This window comes from Crotalus tigris, unplaced genomic scaffold (assembly GCF_016545835.1).
Source record: "Crotalus tigris isolate CLP2741 ecotype Arizona unplaced genomic scaffold, ASM1654583v1 scf7180000023618.1514416, whole genome shotgun sequence".
Classification (NCBI taxonomy): Eukaryota; Metazoa; Chordata; class Lepidosauria; order Squamata; family Viperidae; genus Crotalus; species Crotalus tigris.
The window spans coordinates 872,383-894,319 of record NW_024100082.1 but is presented as its reverse complement, the minus strand read 5'-3'; the positions used below and the strand labels follow the sequence as shown (position 1 = coordinate 894,319).

At 36.8% G+C, this 21,937-nt stretch overlaps 1 protein-coding gene across 1 annotated transcript in view; it reads right to left on the bottom strand.

The window, feature by feature from the left end:
* CR1 (complement C3b/C4b receptor 1 (Knops blood group)) overlaps positions 1 to 21,937 on the bottom strand; it is a 94,336-nt gene that overhangs the window by 25,337 nt on the left and 47,062 nt on the right. The window contains exons 13-20 of the mRNA XM_039320053.1: positions 16,826 to 16,876; positions 16,211 to 16,240; positions 13,405 to 13,474; positions 10,242 to 10,326; positions 7,275 to 7,428; positions 5,241 to 5,321; positions 881 to 1,069; positions 639 to 738 (exon numbers count right to left, since the gene is read on the bottom strand). Coding sequence (XP_039175987.1) covers positions 639 to 738; positions 881 to 1,069; positions 5,241 to 5,321; positions 7,275 to 7,428; positions 10,242 to 10,326; positions 13,405 to 13,474; positions 16,211 to 16,240; positions 16,826 to 16,876 — 760 coding nt within the window. The remainder of the gene's footprint in view (positions 1 to 638; positions 739 to 880; positions 1,070 to 5,240; positions 5,322 to 7,274; positions 7,429 to 10,241; positions 10,327 to 13,404; positions 13,475 to 16,210; positions 16,241 to 16,825; positions 16,877 to 21,937) is intronic.

The following is a 21,937-nucleotide window of genomic DNA, read 5'->3' as shown; positions in this document are numbered from 1 at the left end:
GTAGGCAACCTTGGCTCTTTTATGACTTGTGGACTTCAACTCCCAGAATTCCTGAGCCAGGAATTGAAGTCCACAAGACATAAAAGAGCCAAGGTTGCCTACCCCTGTCTTAGCTGAAGACAAGCAAATCTTGGAATACAATTCAAGTAACTCTATACTTTTCAATGTGGTTCCCAAACAAGAGAAATATGCATTTGTGCCACTATGGGGCACTGCAGGGAAAAAGCTCCAGTTTAATTTGCATGATGATGGTTTCTTCCTTTTTTTGTTGCTTTAGAGGGAAAGGGGGGTGGCTACCTGTTTTATTGCAAGAATAATACTTTTATATAAACTGCATTTCACTCAATTTGTAAACCTATTCCACATTTTTTTTCCAAAATTTATATTTTTTTTCTGGGAAAAAATCATGGGGGAAAATGATTTTTTCCCATGGCTTCAAAATTTCCAGAAATTTTATATCTCTACTCCTTTCTCATTGAAGCATAGGCCTTGCCCAATGACTGGTGAGGAAAGTGAGATTTCCTCCATTCCACCCAGAAAAGTTCTTACCAAACAATTTCAGGTTACACTGTTCAAAGGAGGAAGAAAGAAGAAGAATCACACCACTGGAAATTATGTTGGGATTCCCTGAATCTTACCCTTCATTACACTGGTAATTTGCAGTGGATCCTAAGTCAAAATCGCCTCTTACAAGCAATCTGCCACCATCTGGTTCTCCTGGATGTCCACATGTTTTTCCTAATAAAAAACAGGACAAAGTCTACATTGTAACATAAAATGCATAAAACTGTTTCAAAGTTTGCATCTAAATTTAGCAGAAAAATCTGTTCCCTTACATAAATTTACAGAATTTGTTTAATAAGAATATAAAAAGACTTACGTTTACAGGGCTCTCGAATGCTTGACCACTGCTGGTTTCCATTACATGTAATAGAATACAGCCTAGAGATTTTCATGTAACCTGGTCGACATTTGTATTTCACTGTTGATCCAGCAGGAAAGAAATCTTTTTCTTTATATTCATCCATTAATTCAGCAGAAAGTAACCTAGGTGGGTAATCACAGCTATCTAATGGTAAAAAGAAAAGACAGCAATGAAATTTGCCAGATTCAATTTTAAATTTAGTTTCCACTTATTCCCCTATGATCTGGAGGTGGCTCTCCATACCTTGGAGTATAAGGGAATACGATCAGTGGTGGGATTCAAATATGTGAACAACCAGTTCTCTGGGTGGATGCCGCTTCCAGAAGTCCATTCTGGGCCTGGGCAACAATAAATTAGCTACCGGTTCTGCTGAAGTGGTGCAAACCAGCTGAATAACACTACTGAATACGATCATACTTGAAGAGTTACAGTTGATTTATTCCAGAAAGTTTCTAGACCCTTCCCTGAATGTCATGTTTTAATTAAAAAGAAGCCTCTTTCCGTTTAACAAATAAAAATTTAAGGATAAGTGTGAATTTTATTCAGATCAAGAGAATAATGCAGATAATGTCTCATGGAAAGCAATTGTGCAGAATGAAACCTGGAGCTTTAGATTCAACTAAACAAAAGATATAAGAAAAAGATATAAGAAAAGGGGTTGTGAGTGTGTGTGTGTGGGGGGGGATTTCTTAGGATTGATCAAAAGACAATATGCTAACATCTTCTTGTGAATTAGTTTGATTTAAAAAAAATATTCCTAAAGTACCCAGTACAAAAAGCATTTGTTTCTTCAAAAGACTGATTCTTTTCAATAGAAGTGCAGGTTGCATTCAGCTTTAGTGCCCATTCTCTTGATTTGGCTTCTACTTTAAATATAGTAAACTATTCTTTGAATCAAGGGCATAAGATGTGAGCTGGCAAATTCTTGTGCTAGCGGAAGTATTATCTTCTGTTTTCATGTCTTGTTCTTCCAGAAATTTGGGTCAGAAAACTGATCTATTGTTATGAAGTCTTTCTGCTCATCAGTCCAGGACCGCTTAAGACCTTTTTTGCTTACTAGCTTATTTATTTTCTCCTTTCCATTCAAAACACTTCCTGACAGCTCCTTAGTCCATTTCAAATTCCCTTCTCCAGTTGGTTACAGTACCTGGTTAGAAACTCTGTGTGTGTGTGTGTGTGTGTGTGTGTGTGTGTGTGTGCGCGCGCGTGCGCGCGCGTGCCCACGCCATTGTATGCCCATGCATTGAAAAACCTTGTCTAGTTCTTTTTAGTCATAAGTATGAGGGCTCCTTGCCAATGTCTGAACTTGGTTGTTTTCTTGCAGACGTTTCATTAACCAAACTAAGTGATATCACTGATGATGTTATCTAATTTGGATAATGAAACATCTGCAAAAAACAACCAAGCTCAGAGTACCCCTCATTTCAACCCTGAGCTATAAATATTTTCCTTCATCAGAGTCATAAATATGCCTGCATATTTGGGAGATTACATACCAGGATAGCAGATTGTGTCTACTTTTTCCATTCTATGATAGGAGTGGATAAACTGATAAATAATATATCCAATAAGAAATATGAATCTTGGATTGTCATGACTTCCTCCTATAAGTTCTCTCATACTGTTTTACCTTTGTTATATGTTTATTTAGATGGTCAGAACTGGCCCAGGCAGAAGTAAACAGATCTAAAATGTACATGAAACAAAAATATGTCTTGTTTCAAAGCAAAAACACCTTGCCTCAGAAGTTCTCCCAAACCATCCTGGGTGGTTTGCAGTTCAGCAGAACTTTTTAAAACCTGGAATTCAGTTGTTCTAGGGTTCAGTGGAAACAAAATCTGAAATGGATGCATGAGTCAAGTATGGTAAGTCTTGTGTACTCTTGCCTCCTTCTTCTTTTGCATGGTTCATGTGCTGGCCCACCAGCCCATCTTCCCAGAACTTTTGCTTCCCTACTTCCTTTTCTCTTCAAATTTGAATTTAAGAGATTCTTTCAAGACAAACTATCAGCAGATGGGAGACACCATGAGAGGTTCATCAAATATACAGTTATGGGAATATTTTGTGAAAAAAGCTTCAAAAGGTCCAAAGACATCATACTTAATGAAGTTAATAATAAAGGAGGATTATATCAGTTTTTAAGATTCTGCATTCTAGCCCATATTTCTATGCATTCAAACTGATTAATAAAGTCTGTGATTGTATTCTGCAGTTAAGGGGCTTGGTGGTGGATATCCAACCAGTATCTTCCATCCAGCACATTTTCATCACACTACCTTTCCTTACAGGCTTAGGATACAGGAGGATCAAAATGAAATTTAATGCTGAAAAAGTAAGGTTCTACATTTAGGCAAGAAAAACCAAATGTGCAGGTATAGTATAGAGGGTACCTTGCTCAACAGTAGTAATTGTGAGAGGGATCTCGGAGTCCTAGTGGACAATCATTTAAATATGAGCCAGCAGTGTGCTGCAGCTGCCAAAAAAGCCAACAGAGTGCTAGGCTGCATTAACAGAGGGATAGAATCAAAATCACGTGAAGTATTAATACCACTTTACAATGCGTTGGTAAGGCCACACTTGGAATACTGCATCCAGTTTTGGTCACCACAATGTAAAAAAGATGTTGAAACTCTAGAAAGAGTACAGAAAAGAGCAACAATGATGATTAGGGGACTGGAGGCTAAAACGTATAAGGAACGGGTTGCTGGAATTGGGTATGTTTAGTTTAACGAAGAGAAGGACGAGGGGGGACATGATAGCAGTGTTCCAATATCTCAGAGGCTGCCACAAAGAAGAGGGAGTCAAGCTATTTTCCAAAGCGCCTGAAGGCAGGACAAGAAGCAATGAGTGGAAACTAACCAAAGAGAGAAGCAACCTAGAACAAAGGAGAAACTTCCTGACAGTTAGAACAATTAACCAGTGGAACAACCTGCCTCCAGAAGCGGTGAATGCTCCAACACTGGAAGTTTTTAAGAAGAAACTGGACAGCCATTTGTCCAAAATGGTATAGGGTTTCCTGCCTGAGCAGGGGGTTGGACTAGATGACCTCCAAGGTCCCTTCCAACTTTATTATTATTATTATTATTATTATTATTATTATTATTATTATTATTGGAAATGAGGACATCATTGGCAAGTAGACAAAAAAAGCTGTGAAAATAGCCAGGCATACTAGATATGCTCCACTTGAAATCAAAGGCACTGGTGAAGGTTATTGCACTGACCCACCTATTCTTCTTTCTAGAATCATACTTTTCTTACCTCCTCTCAGATGCAATTGTGTTACTGCCACTATTGTTTTTGGCTTTTTTTTTTCATTTTCATTTGAAACAACCCCACTTGAAATTCAAGTTTTTGAGTTTGGATATGGATCAACTGCATTTATTTTTGCCAGTATACTGGTGATTAGAAACTAGCTGTCCCATACATGGAGCATTATGCACCTCTCTTGGGGGCAGGAAGTAGCAAGACAAAATGTTGCAGGATGGACCTGTTCTGTGCCATCTAAATTAGTCTGTTGCTCTCTCCCATCTGCCCTACAAGGTAGACCCAGTCAAAAAACAGATGTCATGTATGCCTTAAACCACTTATATTAAAATGTTTACAGAAATCTTGAAAATCTGAATGTTTTCCCTCCTCCCTCTTATCTATGTATGAATTAAGGGAGGGACGTACCTAAAGAATTTTTATAAATTTCTACTTGGTATGAGCTTAAGCTATTGTATGTTTATTTTTTCATTGCTTTGGAAATGGATCTTTCCTCTCTTCACCAAGTCTGTCCTCTCTACTGTCTATAGTCCCCCTTCCACTCAGCACATAGCCTACTACCCAAGATTCAGCGTCTAGCCTGGGCAACTTCTTTATATGGAAGAAAGCATTTATAAAAGTGTTCAGACAGCTTTGCCTCAGGCAAGAAAACATCTTGCACTGAGTGGAGAGAGAAATGGTTATCTTTTTCCTAGAAAGCCAGGCTACATTATATTTAAGTAATGCCATTGTAGAATAAGCTATTTCATGTTACATCAATTTCTAGAGAGTTCCCTTTAGTTTGTAAGCCAAGATAATTTCAGCAAATTTAATATATATATTGTAAAGCTGGTATTTAAAAACAAGCAGGGATTAGATATTCTCCAGAATGTTTCATAAATTGAAGTTTCAAAGTTTTGTGAAAGAAAGCAAAATCTATTAAAGGATCCTATAAAGATTGAAAAATAGTTAAATCTAATTAAAGAAAAAGTAATATCTAGGCTTTATTGTCTGTGGTTATAGCTATCAAGCTGTAAAGGGTAGCTAATTTCAAAGTCTTCATTCTTACCTTTAAAGCCAGTGGTGGGATTCAAATATGTGAACAACCGGTTCTCTGTGTGGATGCCACTTCCAGAAGTCCATTCTGGACCTGGACAACAAAAAATTAACTACTGGTTCTGCTGAACTGGTGCAAACTGGCTGAATCCCACCAGTTTAAAGCTCTTCATAGCATGGTTCCAGATTGTCTGAGGAACTGTCTCACCTTAATGGGATTGGCCCACCCCATCCACCAGCAGAAGTGGTATACTGTAGACGATATCAGTCAATGAATTCTGGCTGGTAGGGTCTAGATGAGCTGTGGACTCTGCCCTTTAGAACAGAGTTCCCCAACCTTTCCGGCTTTGTGGACTGGTGGGGGGGAGGGGATGGTTCCACGCAAATGGCTGGCACGTGTGCGCACACACAGCTCCACCTGCTGCTTGTGCAAATGGAGCATGTCTGCATGCTCCCCCCAGCTGCTCACACAAGGGGGGATACACACACCCGCCAAGCCACTGCTTCCACGGCCTAGTTCTGAATGGCTCACAGCTCAGTACTAGGCAGCCGTCTGGGAGTTGTAGACCCCTGGTTTAGAACATCCTGCCACCCCCAAGGTGAGATCTGCACCCCCCCCCCTTTTGGCCTTGCAAAAGAGAAAAACCTGGCTCTGGCCTGGGTCCCTGAAGGGCTGTGTCACCTGAGAGGTGACTAATTGGAGCCAGTGTTGCATTGTAGCTAGATTGCTAGATGACAACTCAAGCCATTATTTTACTTTTTTCTCTCATAGACTGTTGTGAGAATAAAAAGAGAGAGAAGAAACTGCATACAGTATATAGTTTATTTTGCTGGAAGAAAAAACTGTGAGATTGGTAATATTTTCAAGAGGGTAGGATTATTAAATAACCTGACAGAATTGTGCAAAAAGTGAATTGGAAGGAAAACAACTTCCATTTCTATTAAATTAAAATGTTGGGCAAGCTTTGGCAAGATCCAGTTCTCAATCATACTCTTCCATGCAGTTCAGTGGATAATCAGTATTTCTTAGTTTAAACTAATAGCCAGGGCTGAGAAGCTACATTTTGAATTTCTCATTTTGAATTTCTAATACAATCAGTATCAATATAAACCAAAGCTTTTGGGGGGTCCTCAGTCATTTTAATCATGTAAATGGATCCTGAATTCAAACTGTTCAAGGATCATTATTCTACGGAAAAGGCTTTAAATTCAACAAGTGAATCCCTCTTAATTTTAAACCAGTTCTTAAAGTCAAGCTAATAGGTGAGGTAAAAGGGAAACAAAGCTTGTAGGAAAACTAATAGCATTTTAAATTCAGTCAGGTGTTGGGGTTATATGCCCGTGTATGTTTACAGAAACAAATGCGGAAGGAAATTCACCCTGCAGCTAAAAATAGGGCAAAAAAAGGAAATAAAGACTATCATCAACCTCCACTCAAGTTTAGATTTCTCCCGTATCATATTTCAAGGAAGAAAAAATTTGCCATTCACGGGTTACTATTACACAATATAGTAATGGGTTCAAAAGTTGCCAAGAAAATTATAAGGATAGCTCTTAATTTTATTAAATCTATGAATGTACCTATAAAATTCAGAATTGTACTGTATGTTTAAAATCTGAACTGTAATACAGCAGAAACCTTCACTTGATTTAGAGCCGTTAGATCTGAGCTGGAAATATCGAAACATTTAGTGGAAAGTAATAAAGAGAAAATCTGCCATTCAATGATTTTTCTGAAATTTGCAAACCAGTTCCGATAGGCATAACTCCAGTGAATACAAATAGGTGAGGGGAAAAATGTCAGTCGTGACTGAGAAAATACTGTATTTAAATAATTGTCTTCAGTTTCTATATATCAGCAGCTGAGCACAAAGTTAGATTTAATTTCTTTGCCTTTGACCTCTCCAGAGCTTACAACATGCTCTTTTCTCCCAGGTGAGGATCAAAGTTCAAAAGAAAAAAGTTATCAGAACTGGAACAGAATACACAACTATTTTTAAAACTATTTGTGGGGAAGAGGGTTGACAGAGAGAGGTTAACTTCTCACCTTGGTTCACTAAAGCAGCAGCCAGGAAGGCAGCAGCAGACAAAAGGCTGAGTGTGTAGGCAGAAATCATTGCTCCTGTTTCAGTGATGACTATGAAGCTGGCAGCAGAACCCATGCACCTATGTATATCAATGCAAAACAGGAAGCAGCAATACTGACAAGCAAATAAAACAGGGGCTTTTATACCAAAAGCCCCAGAGGAATTTGGACAATGGAACTTCTTGTTGGTATACTATGAAATTTTATCTTGCACACTCTGCAATTTTATCAGTGTGAAATCAGTTTCAAAAATACTGGTTCTGAGCACCACATACATACAACATACATAGAGATAAATGTGTGTGTATAGGTCACCCCAATAGTTCTGTATCCATTTAGTCTGATGTGAGATAAAATGCTGGATTATATCAAGATTGTTTTTGTTGTATTTGGCTAGGAAAAGTTAAGAGTATTTTAAAAACTAATGAATCTTATAAGTTAGCATAAGGAGAAATCAACATCTGAAAGTTGGAATAAAAATCACCTATAGTAAGTTATTGTCACTAATAATTAAAGTAATAACAGACACCAAACTGTATTTCCCAATTAGATTAGCTGAATAGGAAGGACTTTCTGGTAAATGCTACTTTAATAACTGCCACAAAAGCTCTTTTGGAATCTTGTTTTGCATTATAAATTCTAAACATTGGATCTGTATAACACATTAAATAAGAATCCATCAGGCAAAAAAATCCATATTCTATGCTCAGAATTATGGAAACAATTAAGTTGCTAAACTGACCAGTAAAATGTTTAAGTGCTTATGCAATTCCCAGAACTACAGTTTGGAACTATGACGCATCTCTTAGAAAATGTATTTCTTTACTTTTACCTGCATCCCAACTTAGGCAGACTACTCTACTCTTAACAGTAACATTATTATTATTTAACATTGAGAACACTGTATGATTGTGTGTGTAGTTCCATAAGTTTATTAGTTACTGGATATATTTGCATTCTTAAAGTATGTTCCCTGCTATGTGATTAGTAATTTATTTTTTAAAAAATATATTTCAGTAAGATATTTTTAGTGCTAACATAGTATAGATACAGAATCTTGGAACTAAAAGAGGAATCTTCTATTCCAGTGATGGCGAACCTTTTAGAGATTGAGTGCCCAAACTGCAACCCAAAACCCACTTATGCGTCATCAAGTGCCAGGTGGGTGTGGCCCATTGGCTGGGTGTGGCCAATTGGGTGGGCATGGCCAATTGAGTATGACTGCGGTGGTAACGGCAGACTGGTTGGGATTAAAAAGTTCAATCCATCAATTTCAACTTTGTAAGATTTTTTTTTCCAGCGAGAAGTTGAAATTGACTGAACCTTTTTTTTTTTTGCACACGGTCACGGAGGCCTAAAGTGAAAAGGTTTTATAAAACCCAGCTGAAGGCCTAGGAGTGGGGTGACGGCACGCGTGCCCACAAAGAGGGCTCTGCGTGCCGCCTCTGGCATCCGTGCCATAGGTTCGCCACCACTGTTCTATTCTCACTGATAAAAAGTTTGTTAAATCAATTTCTTAAAATACGTTCAAATGCTTTTCACCTCTGCTAAAGTGCTGCTTTTTGAGGTAAAGGATGGGCTACCTTCCTTCCTCTCCTAAGAAAAGAGTAAGAAACAAAATTTCTTGTGGACACTTGTTTTCCATTATAAATTCTAAATATTGGTTTTGCTTTATCTCCTTTGTAAATAAGATGCTAGGGTGCACATTGGATAGCATTTTGTAAACTCTTGTTATATTTTTATATAATATACATTAAATGTAAAAGAGCAAACATATCCAACTAGGGACTGGTTCAAAGACACCCAGCTGGCTTTCATGACTAAGGGAGGCCTGGAACTCAGTCTCCTGGTTTCTAGGCCAGCATCTTAATTGCTATACCAATCTGGCTCTCTCTGGTAATAGGGTCATCTCCCAATTGCCTTTCAATAATGGTGCATACATGAAAATATAACCAGTAAATAGTTTCTACAGTGTTAAGAATTACCATAGCATCAACTCCCCAAATGACTTTAAATAGAACAACGATAAGTGCTCGTGCAATTCAATCTTTAATATTACCACGGCCAGACATTTCTCTATATACAGCCATTGCATTTAATTCATTTTTCCCATATAAGGAATACAATAAAATTTATAAATACAACTTTTGCAAACATACAAAATACTTTCTTGAATACCACAGGCATCCATGGCTGACCAAAATAGTGTCAAAGTGACAGAATATATGTTGTGATGTCACACAGAGCATCGTAACAGACATTTTGCCACTCTCCTCCCCAACAACTAGGTTGAATATTTCAGGATCGGCTCCATTCAGCCAAAACACACTTTCTCATTACAGTGACTGTAAAGACAAAAATTGAATCTTCCCCACTAGGACATGTATCTCAATTTATTGGTTGTAAAATTTATGTTGACTGTTAAAATATAAAACAGAACACAATTTATATTAGGCAAAGCTTATTGTTTCAGCATCAATTTAAAACCCAGAAAGCAAGTTAACTTTTCTTTAGATGCCACATGAATTTGGAAGCTGATTTAAGAACCAGGCTGTTAAAAGAACTACACAGGACTTGCTGACTCTTTCATTCTAGAATAGTCATCTCTTGATAATGCATCATCCCTGAAGTAGAGATATGGAGGTCCCTCAGATTCTGTATCTGAGTGATAAGAAACAGACATGCTAAGAGATATTCTGAAAGGATTTAAGTGCAATCTACTAGAATGTTGAAGCAGAATACGAAAAAGGAGTAGTCTTGTAGATCAAATGCTGATTGCTTCATGTATTAACTGCCTCTTCCAATGGCCAAACTGTAAAACTATGAACTCAAATCTTCACTGAGTTCCTCTTTTTCAGTTCTCAAATGGGAAACTGTTGAAAGGTTATTAAAGTTTTATTGCAGAAGTTCAGTAAACCCAAATCAATCTTTTGTTCGTTTTTCTTCCAAAGTCATATCTTTCTCTGAAACTACATGATAAGAATCAGTAGAAGCATGAGGAACGTTAGCTTTCCTGTAAAAGATGACATAAAAATAAATTCATATTTATATATGCTATTTAAAGACATTTTCAAAAATTATTTTCTTTAGTCCTAGCAAAAAGCAATACACAGATTTACACATTTCAATCTGTAAGATAAAAGAAAATGCATCTTAGTTAGAACAATCCAACTCTGAAAACCAAAGCATCTTAATAGTTGCAGAATATTTGACATTAAAAAATAATTTTCTGTAAATATCACATCAGATTTAGTATAGAAAATATATGTTTTTTAGTCAATTGCTCTTGAATCACACATCAGCATCTCTTTTGTATCCATGGGGAAACTTTGGTTTCAATGCTGAAATCTCATAGGTCAAGGTGTACAGACAAAACCAAGTTCTGTCTACAGCTAGCGCTGAAGCTATCTCAGATTTATGGCAATGATTAATTAGAAGGATGGGAGACAGAAAAAGTCTTGGCATGCTAACACTTCTATGCAGTACACCTGTTCAGGTAGCTATGAAGAAATATATAACTGTACACCACACTAAACACTTATATATAAATTTACAAGTTTATGTAAAAGTTTAGCTTCTCAGGTCTTGATATTGACAAAAATATTTAAAGCATCTCAATTTTATTATCCATGGAAGAAGACCCACTCATTTGAACTAGAAGCTAAACAGCAGAAAGGTGAAGAAAGTATAATTATGTTCCCTCATGACAAGTTTAGGAATATAGGGAACCACAGATTCAGTACAAACATGGATATGTGCATTTTTCCTTTATCTATACTGTATATATTGGATGCAGGCTGCATCATCTGCAAACTAGGACTGAGCAACAATAGAGAGAATCCCAATATATTTTACCTGCATCCCAAAACAGGCAAACACTACTCCTAATGGTAATGTGAGATGCTTATTTAACACTGAGAACACTGTATGATAATGCCTATAATCCATAAGCTTATTAGTTACAGGATATATTTGCATTTTTGGAGTATGTACCCTGGCATGTGATAGTGATTTATTTTCAAAAGATTATCTTTTAAAAAAGAGATTTCAGTAAGATAACTTTAATGCTAGTGTAAGACAGATCCAGAATCTTGGAAAGTACAAGAGAAATCTCCAATTCTCATTGATAAAGAGTTTATTAAGGCTGTTTCTCAAATAATTTGAAAGGTTTCTTTCCACCTGTGCTAAGGTACTGCTTTTTGAGATAAGAGAGGGGCCATTCCCCCTCCTCCTCTAAGGAAGGAGTAAAGAACAAACAATGCCATTAGCAGCCGAAGACAATTGTAGTAAATAAAACTCAATAAAAACTTTGAGTTTTTATTTATGCAGATATTGCAGCTGAATATACATATTGAATGAAAAACGCTGGTGCGACCACTTGAGAAGCCCTACTGTTAAACCCTACTGTAAATTGAGTAAAATGGAGTAAAATACAGGGGCTAGGGATGGGGAGTCCCTCTGCATCCAGAAGTATATTTAGCAATATAAAATCAATGATATAAATAAATAGCAATAAATAAGTTATATACGTTTCCAGCCTTCAGTGGATGATATTAATTAGATTGAAGAATGGTTCTTTGATGTTATCCTGAAGCTAAAACAACTGTAAAACTAAAAATAAACAATGTCTCAGCACTTTTAATGTTACAGTTAATTAGGCAAAAGGGATAATTCTTAAATGAAGACTGAGGTGATCAAGTGGGGGAAGGGAGGGAGAGAAAAAGTGGGTCTCTGGAATAAGAGCTGTTTTAAAATATACATTATCCCGAAGGATGTTTTTGGCTTCAAGTTATTCAACGCATTTGATCAGGAATCAAACTATACAATTTAAATGAGTTAATTTTATATAAAAGGGAAGAAGGCAGCAAACAAAGCAAAATCGAATCAATGGAGGAAACAGGCATTCCCACTTCTCCTGGGCGCATGCTTAAATCAGTAATTGTTCACCCATCTTCCTGTATGAAGACCCCAATACAACTGATTTCTGCAAGCAAATTAGATGATACTAATAGAAAACCTGAAAACAGAAAATTGTTTATTATTTAAAGAAGTCTTTTAGCAAAATAAAGACGTAATTAGCATGCTGTGGCCTAAAAGATATATAAGGAGAGACAGATAATATTCAATTAGAAATTAGAAAAATGAACAGATTAACTAATCTTGAGTTTTAAAACTGGAGACAGTCTTTCATAAATGCTAGAAAAAAAGGTAAAGTCCACAGTAATTTATTTGCAAAACATCATATTACAGCTTCCCCCAGATTGCACGTGTTAGTCTATTAAAACTCTCAAAAATATGTATTAACTATTCTATCAAAAGATTACATCTATATACTCTTTAAACATAAAGATGAGTACATGTAATGATAGTGATTAAAGCATTACCACTCAAAGTACTTATGGTTAAGAAACTGATTTGAAAATCAATTTATGAACAAATCTAAATTAGTGCTTATAACATCCTGTAACTGTACACGAATGATACGAAAATAAAGTTAATATAATGTTGTATCAGAAACAACACTCCTGCACAGAGACAGAAAGCAAGCAATATACAAGACAAGATTTCCATTGTAATCTGTCTAGAAATATACCAAAGTTGCAAGTAGACTAAAAGCTGTTCTCAAAAGACAATGCAAACTTTGCATAGAACCATTCCAATGATTCAATTTCATTAGGTTGCCAGTAAGTCAGAGACAGAAATCATTACAAGTGTCTCTGATACCAGCAGATCAGGGCAATAAGAATAATCGTACTTTTTTCAACAACACATTGCCAAGCCTGCAGTTGAACAAATAGCAAACAGAAAGAGACAGATGATTTCTGTCACTCCAGAACACCAATGCTGAAGATGTGATTAAATTCAGATTAGCCATTCTAGACAAACTATAATGTTTTGTTTGTCTTCCTCCTTTGTTGCAGATCTTTGCAGTTATTCAAGCACACAGCACAGAAGTTACTTCTGGACATAAAGCACATTTATATGAAAATTGTAGGCTTTAGAGACGGCAGTGAAAAGTTAGAGATGGCTGCTCATGCAGCTATGAAGAAGCTAGAAAGAATCAGAGACAGCGTATCTTGGGCTGACTCACCCCTGGAGAGAGAACCATTTCACAGCTGCAAAAATTAAAGCAGCCAGAACTATAACAGCAGTGACAGCTCCTTGAAGGGAAAAAGATAATGTGATAGTTTCATATTCAAAAATATACCAATCTTCATATACAAACTCCTGGCAGTACTTTCAATATGTTTCAGATCACTTTACCCATATCACATTGTATATACAGGGGATACCAAAAGTCAGGATGTATAGACAATTATGTATAGAAATTACATTACGTGTTTGAATTTTTTTCTCAACATTTCCTTATTGCTGCATTACCTTAGTGCACTTAGTAACATTTTATCTGAAAATAAATAAAACGTATTCTGATTGGCCTATTATGTGGACTGACATTTGGTATACTCCTTTATATACGCAGAAAAAAATAGGAATCTGAATTGCTTTAAAAAGATGCTTCAGAATGCACAGAAGCACGTTTGCAGCAACCATGTGAAATTAATTAAATTCTACATTTTTTATCTGGGATCATTTGACTGCCGAAAGGAAGCTTCAGATTCTGCTGAGCATTCTTGGAATCAGACACAGCTGTTTTAGTGAATTATATAAAGCTGCTGCTTTATGCTTGTGCATGTTCTGAACAGAATCTGACATTCAAGACTCAATAGAATCTTCATGGAAAAAAATGTCAAATACAACAAAGGTATTGATAAATGGCAAAAAAACAAATTACACCTATGAATGGCAACTAGTCATCCTGCACAAGAATAAAACTAAACCAGAGACAAATAAATGTAGCATTAATATTTGCTCACTTTCCTGGTATCCAATTTAATTCAATGATAAGGTATATTCTACATTTATAATAAAACCAGGAAAGGTTTAAGGTAGCCCATCAGCATAAATAGTGATTACTGTTAATATTGATGACAACTCTCACCTGACAATTGGGACAAAGTCCAAAATAAAGCTAAGCATTCGTTGGATTATTGAGAATCAGCCCCCCCCCCTCGGAATGAGACAACAGAAATGGAGAGGCCTAGCTCCCTCTGATCCCAACTGGCTGAGTAGACAGTGATTGGTGGGTTGGATAATTTAACAGAGGGGAGAGGGACTGTATGGTAATACTAGCTTCAGTTTTAGATATGGGAACAAAAATTGTATTGGTTACTCTCATGGTTTACCTGTGCTGGGACAGTGTACAAAGCACCTTGCCCTCACAGATAGATCTCTCAATGGCTTGCTAAGACTCTCACAAGGGTTGCAAGTTGGAGACATTTTGTTACAGTAGTCCCATATCTACTTGATCTATTAAACAATTTACATAACCCCTATTGGGCAAATTAATTTGCCAAGGTAGGATGATGTATCCTCAATATGTTGATGATATCCAATTGTACATCTCCATCCAGGCCCAATTAGAGATGTGGTAGAAGTCTTGTCCCAGGGCCTGGTGGTTATCAGGGATTGGATGGGGAGAAACAGGTTGCAATTTAAGCCAAACAGAATGGTGTTACTATTAATGTAAAAGCCTTATGATTCCAAGTGTCTTTGACTCTTGATGAAGTTATGGTACTGCAGAGAGAACAGATTTGCAACTTTAAAACTTCTAGACTCAAAGCTCCTGCTTAAGGAGCAGATAGAAGTTATGGGTAGGAGGCATTTTGCCCAGCTTTGGCTGGTTTCCAGTTGCAATCTTACCTAGAACAGGATGCCCTGAGGACAATTACAATTGTTGTCTTTCCTGATTACAATTCTGTGCTGTTTACCAATGTGTTTCCCAAAACCAAATTCAAGGTTTTGATTTCTTTGAGACCCTTTATGGCGAAGGGCTGGTTATCTAACAAATTACTTTCCTTATATTGCTCCTGCCCATTGCACTTTCCCCAAATTGTTCCTGCCCATCCCTCTTGGATATGGAGATAGTATCTATGGAAGGTCCCTACCAAACCGGAATTGAAGTGGAAGGTGTGTCAATAAGAGGTATTTTCAGTGGCAGTTCATCGAGGGACAGCCTATCCCCAATCAAAAATGCTTTGCAACCCAACACTTTAAAAATAGTAAAAATTGATTTTTCCAGAAGGACTTTGGGTATTATATAGGGGTGTGTGTGTGTGTGTGTATGTGTGTGTGTGTGTCTGTGAGAGAGAGAGAGAGAGAGAGAGAGAGAGAGAGAGAGAGAGAGAGAGAGAGAGAGAGAGAGAGAGAGAGAGAGAGAGAGAGAGAGAGAATATATGTATAGGGCACAATTTTCTTATATGCTAATATTAGCTATATTTTTGTGGAATTTTAAAAATGTGTATTTTTTGCTATTTTAATATTTGCAAACTCCCTGTGATCCATGAGAATTGAGGTGGTAGATTATTCAGTTGGAAAACAGATACCTTGAATAATAAGCTTAATATGGAACTGGACCTGTTCCCTTTTGGGGGGAGGGTTGGGGGGATGACAAATACAGTTTTCCTCTTGGAATTTACTGATTTCTGCAACAACCAGATTTTTTCTGCCTTTAAGAGATTCCAGCTGTAAATTGACCCTGACATAAAGAGAGAAAAAAAAACCACCACTGTGTAACCAAAATAATTTCTCAAGTTGAAATACTCTCCCTTGAGTTTAACTAACAAACAAACACAGGAAACAAAATCTTTAAAAATAGCCAAAAGAGTTTCTAAAGCATGGGAAAAATTGGGACGGGAGAAAAAGATCTTGCCTTATAAGAAGGGGTGGGAGTCACAGCCCCTTCTAAAGACAAAAAGGGAGGAATTGTACATCGAATAGTCTGTGATCATTTCTGTCAAACATTAAATGCAACAATAGTTCAGTCTGTAAGTACGTACCAAAAACAATACCGACAGTGTTGTTAGAACCTAAAACAGAAGAGAAGAAAAGTGATTAAAAACCTGAACATATATAGTAAAAGTGAAAGAAAAAATTTCTCTAGTTTCACGCTATTTTAACAGACATGTACATTATATCCATCGTGTTATTCCCTTTTTGGGTAAACAAAATTATTCAAAGCACGTAAAAAGTAAAAAAAAATATAAAGCAAAATAAATAAAAAAGATGAAATATGAGATAGTAAAACAATTAAAGCTAATTATGCCAATATAATTCACTACTTGCCATATCCTTCTATTGTCTGTACTTTCACTCATCAATACTGTTCTAATAGATTCAACCCTCATTAAGTACATGTATTGCACATGTATTTTGAAATATAGGAGTGTAAGTTATAAGAAATTTTGAAATACAGTACATTTCTATGAAACTGATCAGAAAGATTTTAAAAAAGGATTCTTGAATCATTAATATTCCCTCCCTCTCATATTTCTCATATTTCAGAGAATTCAGAGAAAACTATTTCAGAACAAAAAAACAAAAGTGACCTCTTATAAAAATGCAAAAATTAGTCTAAATAATTACTTTCCATCGTCAACACTTTGGGGTTTTACCTGATTCATGTGTGGGAGTTGTTTGACTTGCAGTTGGAGATGCTGTAGTTTCTATGAGAAAAAAAAACAGGTTTAAAACACTACTCAGAATCTTTCAGGCAATACCATGCATAACATTTAACAAGCTGAAAGACTTGTCTGGAATAAAGATGTCTCAATGTATAGCCTCAATGTATATATTACACAATATATACAATATATATTATACCTTGCAAATAATAATAATAATAATAACAACAACAACAACAACAATTGCTGTTGTTGTTTGTTGCAGTCAGCCAGATGTTTACACTGGATTCGGCATTTTTGTCTACCTACTGAGTCCTTTCCAAGGCCTTGGGATAGGCAGATCTAGATGTTTGATGGTGTTACGGATATTATCGCAGGTTCCAAGTAAAGCTACCCTTTGCAATTGACTGATGGCGAATTTATCAATGTTGATGGTGTTCAAGTGGTGCTCCAGTTGTTTTAGGACTGCACCCAAGGATCCTATTATTGGTACTACCTTTGCTTGCTTTTGCCACAGTTGTTCTATTTCTATTTGTATTTTGTTAACTTTTCCAGTTCTTTCTCTTTTATTCTGCTGTCTCCAGGTACTACCACATCCACTATCCAAACATTATTGTCTTTCTTATCGACAATTGTTAAGTTTGAGGTGCTGTATGGCAGATGTCTCTCTGTTTGAATTCTATAGCTTCTTCGTTTTTCTAAGGGCTTCTCTATTTTATGATTCCATCAGTTCTTGCTTGCAGGCAAATTATATTTCTTGCAGATTTTCAGTGCACCATTGTTGCTACTTTGTCACGCTGTTATACAGTCTGTGTGATTTTCTTGCAGCAGATTTCCAAGTAACCCACTGTTTCTTCAGCTTCTTTGCATAGGCAGCACTTACTATATTGCTGTCTTCTCAATTCTGGCTTTGTATGATTTGTTCTTAAGGCTTGGTCTTGTGCATCCGGAATTAATCCCTCGGTCTCTTTCTTCAACTTTCCTGCTCTTAGCCATTGCCAGGTCTTGTTATTTATTACCTGCTTACCCTGCTAATTTTTTTAATGTACTGGCTATGTAGTGCTTTGTCTTCCTATGCCTCCATTCTGTTCATCTGGTCTTTCTTGTAAGTCAGTTTGGTCTCTCCAGTAGTCAGGAAGCTTTTCTGGTATACTAATTTCAGTGCATTTTCTTCATTGTCCTTCAGATATTCTTCCAAAGCCCTTTTTACTTTTTCAGCCATCTCATGTACTTTTGCAACATTCCACGCCCAGGCTCATTACAACACTGCCTTGGTAAATAGAGTCTGTGAATGTTGCTACAAAAATGAAAAATGAATTCATTGTCATTATTTTTCTGGTCTTTCCATCCATTGCTTTTAGTTCAGTTGAGTACAAGTTCACTATTCCAGCTGTGTACCTAATGATCAGAATTGCTCATGTGTTGTCTTGCTGGTATTTCCTCCATTGAGTTTGGACTTTAAGATCTTCTTCACTGTCTTGATATTTTCACTCCTAATTTTTTTCTTGACTTCAGTGTGCTTGATGTTGTCAGCTTGAAGGATACCCAAGTATTTGTAGTAATCATCTTCATCCAGATCCTTGATGTTATTTTCATAGGACATCTTGATTCTTTCAGTTTTTACTATTTTTCTTTTTTTTGATGGTGAGTGTGGCATATTTGTTCAGTCCAAACTCCACTGCAATATCTTGCCTGTATATACAGCCAGTGCTGAGCAGTAATTCTATTTCAGATGGTGTTTTTCCATTCAGCTTCAGATCATCCATGTAAAAGAGGTGGGATAGTTTGGCAGATGTTTTTGATGTTTGATAATCATGGCCTAAGTTATTCAGTATTGTTGATAGAGGAAACAGTGCAAAGAAATATATTAGTGGTGATAGTGAAGCTCCTTGAAATATTCTGCTCTTGATATTAACCTCTCCCAATCTCTCACCATTGATCTGCAACTATGTCTTCCATTGTGCCATTGATCTTTGCACAAAGTTTCTGATATTTCTACCGACTCCTCTAGGCACTTGATTATCCATCATGTGGTAGAGAGTTGAATGCCTTTTTATATCAATCGATGCTACGTTTAGATTGATCATTTTTCTCTTGCAGTTTTCCAAAATCATTTTGTTATAATTATTAAATAAATTCCTTTATTGACACAATGCATTGTCTGTTTCAATAAAAAAAGATTAAAATGTATATGAAGCATAAACAATTAAAGCAGAAGTTAACAGGAAAATGTAAGAATAATTGTACTGAGTCAGGCTTTATGATGGCTGTTGACAGAAGGTGCCTAATCGAATTTCCTCCTTTAAAGCCTCAAAGGAACCAAAAAGGCAGAAGGAAGGTTAAGGGGAAGAAAAAGCTGAGAATGTATAGAATATCAAAGAAAAGCAAGAGCAGAAATACATTCTCTAAATTAGGCCATTTGGGAAACTCTAGACTTGAAGGAAGTCCAAAAATCCCTAGCAATGATAAAACATTTCTAGTAAAAATGAAACCAGGAATGCCAGCTACCTCCCCCTCTGAGTTAAGACAGCAAAGGTTGGTGGTAGTATTATTATTAATAATAATAACAATAATAAAAAAGTTGGAAGGGACCTTGGAGGTCATCTAGTCCAACCCCCTGCTCAGGCAGGAAACCCTATACCAGACATGTCAAACTTGCGACGTCATGTGACGTCGCACATCGGGCCGGTTTTGCCATTGCCGGCAATGGGGTGGGCGTAGCTTCCACATGATGTGTCTGGCCCATGGGCCGGCAGTTTGACACCCCTGCCCTATACCATTTCAGACAAATGGCTGTCCAGTCTCTTCTTAAAAACTTCCAGTGTTGGAGCATTCAGAGCTTCTGGAGGCAGGTTGTTCCACTGGTTAATTGTTCTAACTGTCAAGAAGTTTCTCCTTAGTTCTACGTTGCAATGGATTAGTTTCCATCCATTGCTTCTTGTCCTGTCTTCAGGCGCTTTGGAGAATAGCTTGACTCCCTCTTCTTTGTGGCAGCCCCTGAGATATTGGAACACTATCATGTCCCCCCTCATGCTTCTCTTCATTAAACTAGACATACTCAATCCCAGCAACCGTTCCTTATATGTTTTAGCCTCCAGTCCCCTAATCATCTTTGTTGCTCTTCTCTGTACTCTTTCTAGAGTCTCAGCATCTTTTTTACATTGTGGTGACCAAAACTGGATGCAATATTCCAAGTGTGGCCTTACCAAGGCATTGTAAAGTGGTATTAATACTTCACGTGATCATGAAGTACTAAGGATGTTAGCTCACATTTGGCATAATTTTAGAGTAAATTTCAGGAGTCAAAAATGTTTTGCCATGGAGGACTCCAGATTGAGATATATCATAATTTCAGAGATGTGAAATTACAGAGAACCACAATAACTTTTTTTTTCTTAAGAGGTTTAAGACACATTTTCCTCCCAGAAAATTATTTTGTTTGCATAGACTCCAGATGCTCTCTGGAGATAACAAAATGGTTAGGGTTCAGTAAAGAGGTTCAATCAATTGTGTTGTACGAAAGTAGAAAGCTGGATTCTTGTAGCTACTTGCGGAGTTTTGGTAGATAAATCTCATAAACCTGCAAATGTTACCATAGCTTCCTTAGAGAGACTGCAGATCCCAGGAGGCACTGCTACTTATCAGCTGTTGATAATACATTTAGATAATAATGACTATGCTGCTTAATGAAAATTAGGAAGATCCAAATAGCTTTATTAGACCAAAAATAAACAAAGCCCAAGCTAACAGAAGGATAGTGCTTTTGAGCCACTGAGAAAATAGACCAACTCTACTTTAAATGTCAACTGATTCAAGAAAAGGCAGGCAATATATCTATGGCAAAATATTGCTTTGCAGTAAGATCTCTATGGCAGTTGTTCAGTCAGACAGATGTTTTGACTGGTTTTGGCATTTCTGTCCACCTACAGATACACCTTGACTTATCACCATAATTAAGCCTAGAGTTTGGGTAGACGGTTGTAGCAGTCATTACACAAGGCACACCATGACACCGTCTCGCTCAACAACCGTGATCCTGGCTCTCCCAGCTGTGGTTTTTGCCAAGTCTTGTTTATTAACTGCTTTGCCTATTTCTTTTAATGTAATAGCCATGTAATACTTTGCTTTGCCATGTATCCTTGTTATTCTTCATGTGGTATTTTTTCTAAGCCAATTTGGTGTCTCCAGTACATAAATAAGCCTTCGTGGTATACTAGCTTCAGTGCATTTTTTTTCACTATTCTTCAGATGTTCTTCCAATAACCTTTTTTCTTCTTCCATTGTCTGGTATTTGAATGTTTCATGCATATCTATGCTTCTTGGTAAGCATATGGATAAGGACTGGAGATGTGGTATCTTATCTATATCTGTAAAGACTGTTGATTTTTCAGGCTGAAAGACAAATGCCATTTGGCAAATTTGCCTATAACCATAAAGCTGACAATAAACTCAGTGTCTGGTTCCTAAAATGAGTATTAAGCAACAACAACAAAACTAGAAACCAGCAAAAAAGGTTACACTGGGGACATAATTATCACCTTCTAATAGAGAAAACAGAACTTTACAAAATGGTGAATAACAGGACATAAAGCAGTTAAAGAATTATTTGTGATTTGAGAATGTTCAAAAATACAGAACAGCTCCCTGATGATTAAGAGGGCAGTGATATTTGAATAAGCAATCATGCAAGATTTGAACCAGACATGAGTTGCCTTGAAGGAGGATCCTGAACAGAAGGAATATCCATTTTAGGAGCTGCCACTTACAGATCATTCCTGAAGACAATTTTAAATTGGAGACTCATGGCTTTTAAATGAAAGAAAACAGGAAGAGAATAGGATAGAGGGGCAGCAATAGGCATCATAGCATCTTGAACTGCATTAGGAATTATACATCAGCTGACTAGATGTGACAAAATTTAATCAGTCCTAGGAAAAAAGCAAAAGCTAATGTGAAGATATGAAACTGCAGCTAACTGGGAAATTATGATCACTAGAGTCAAAATACTCTGCAAGGTGATTGGCTTTGGATACATTTTGATAAGGGGATCATCCTAATTATCCTAGTTTGGAGCATAAATTATTTGGAAAGCAATGACTTACA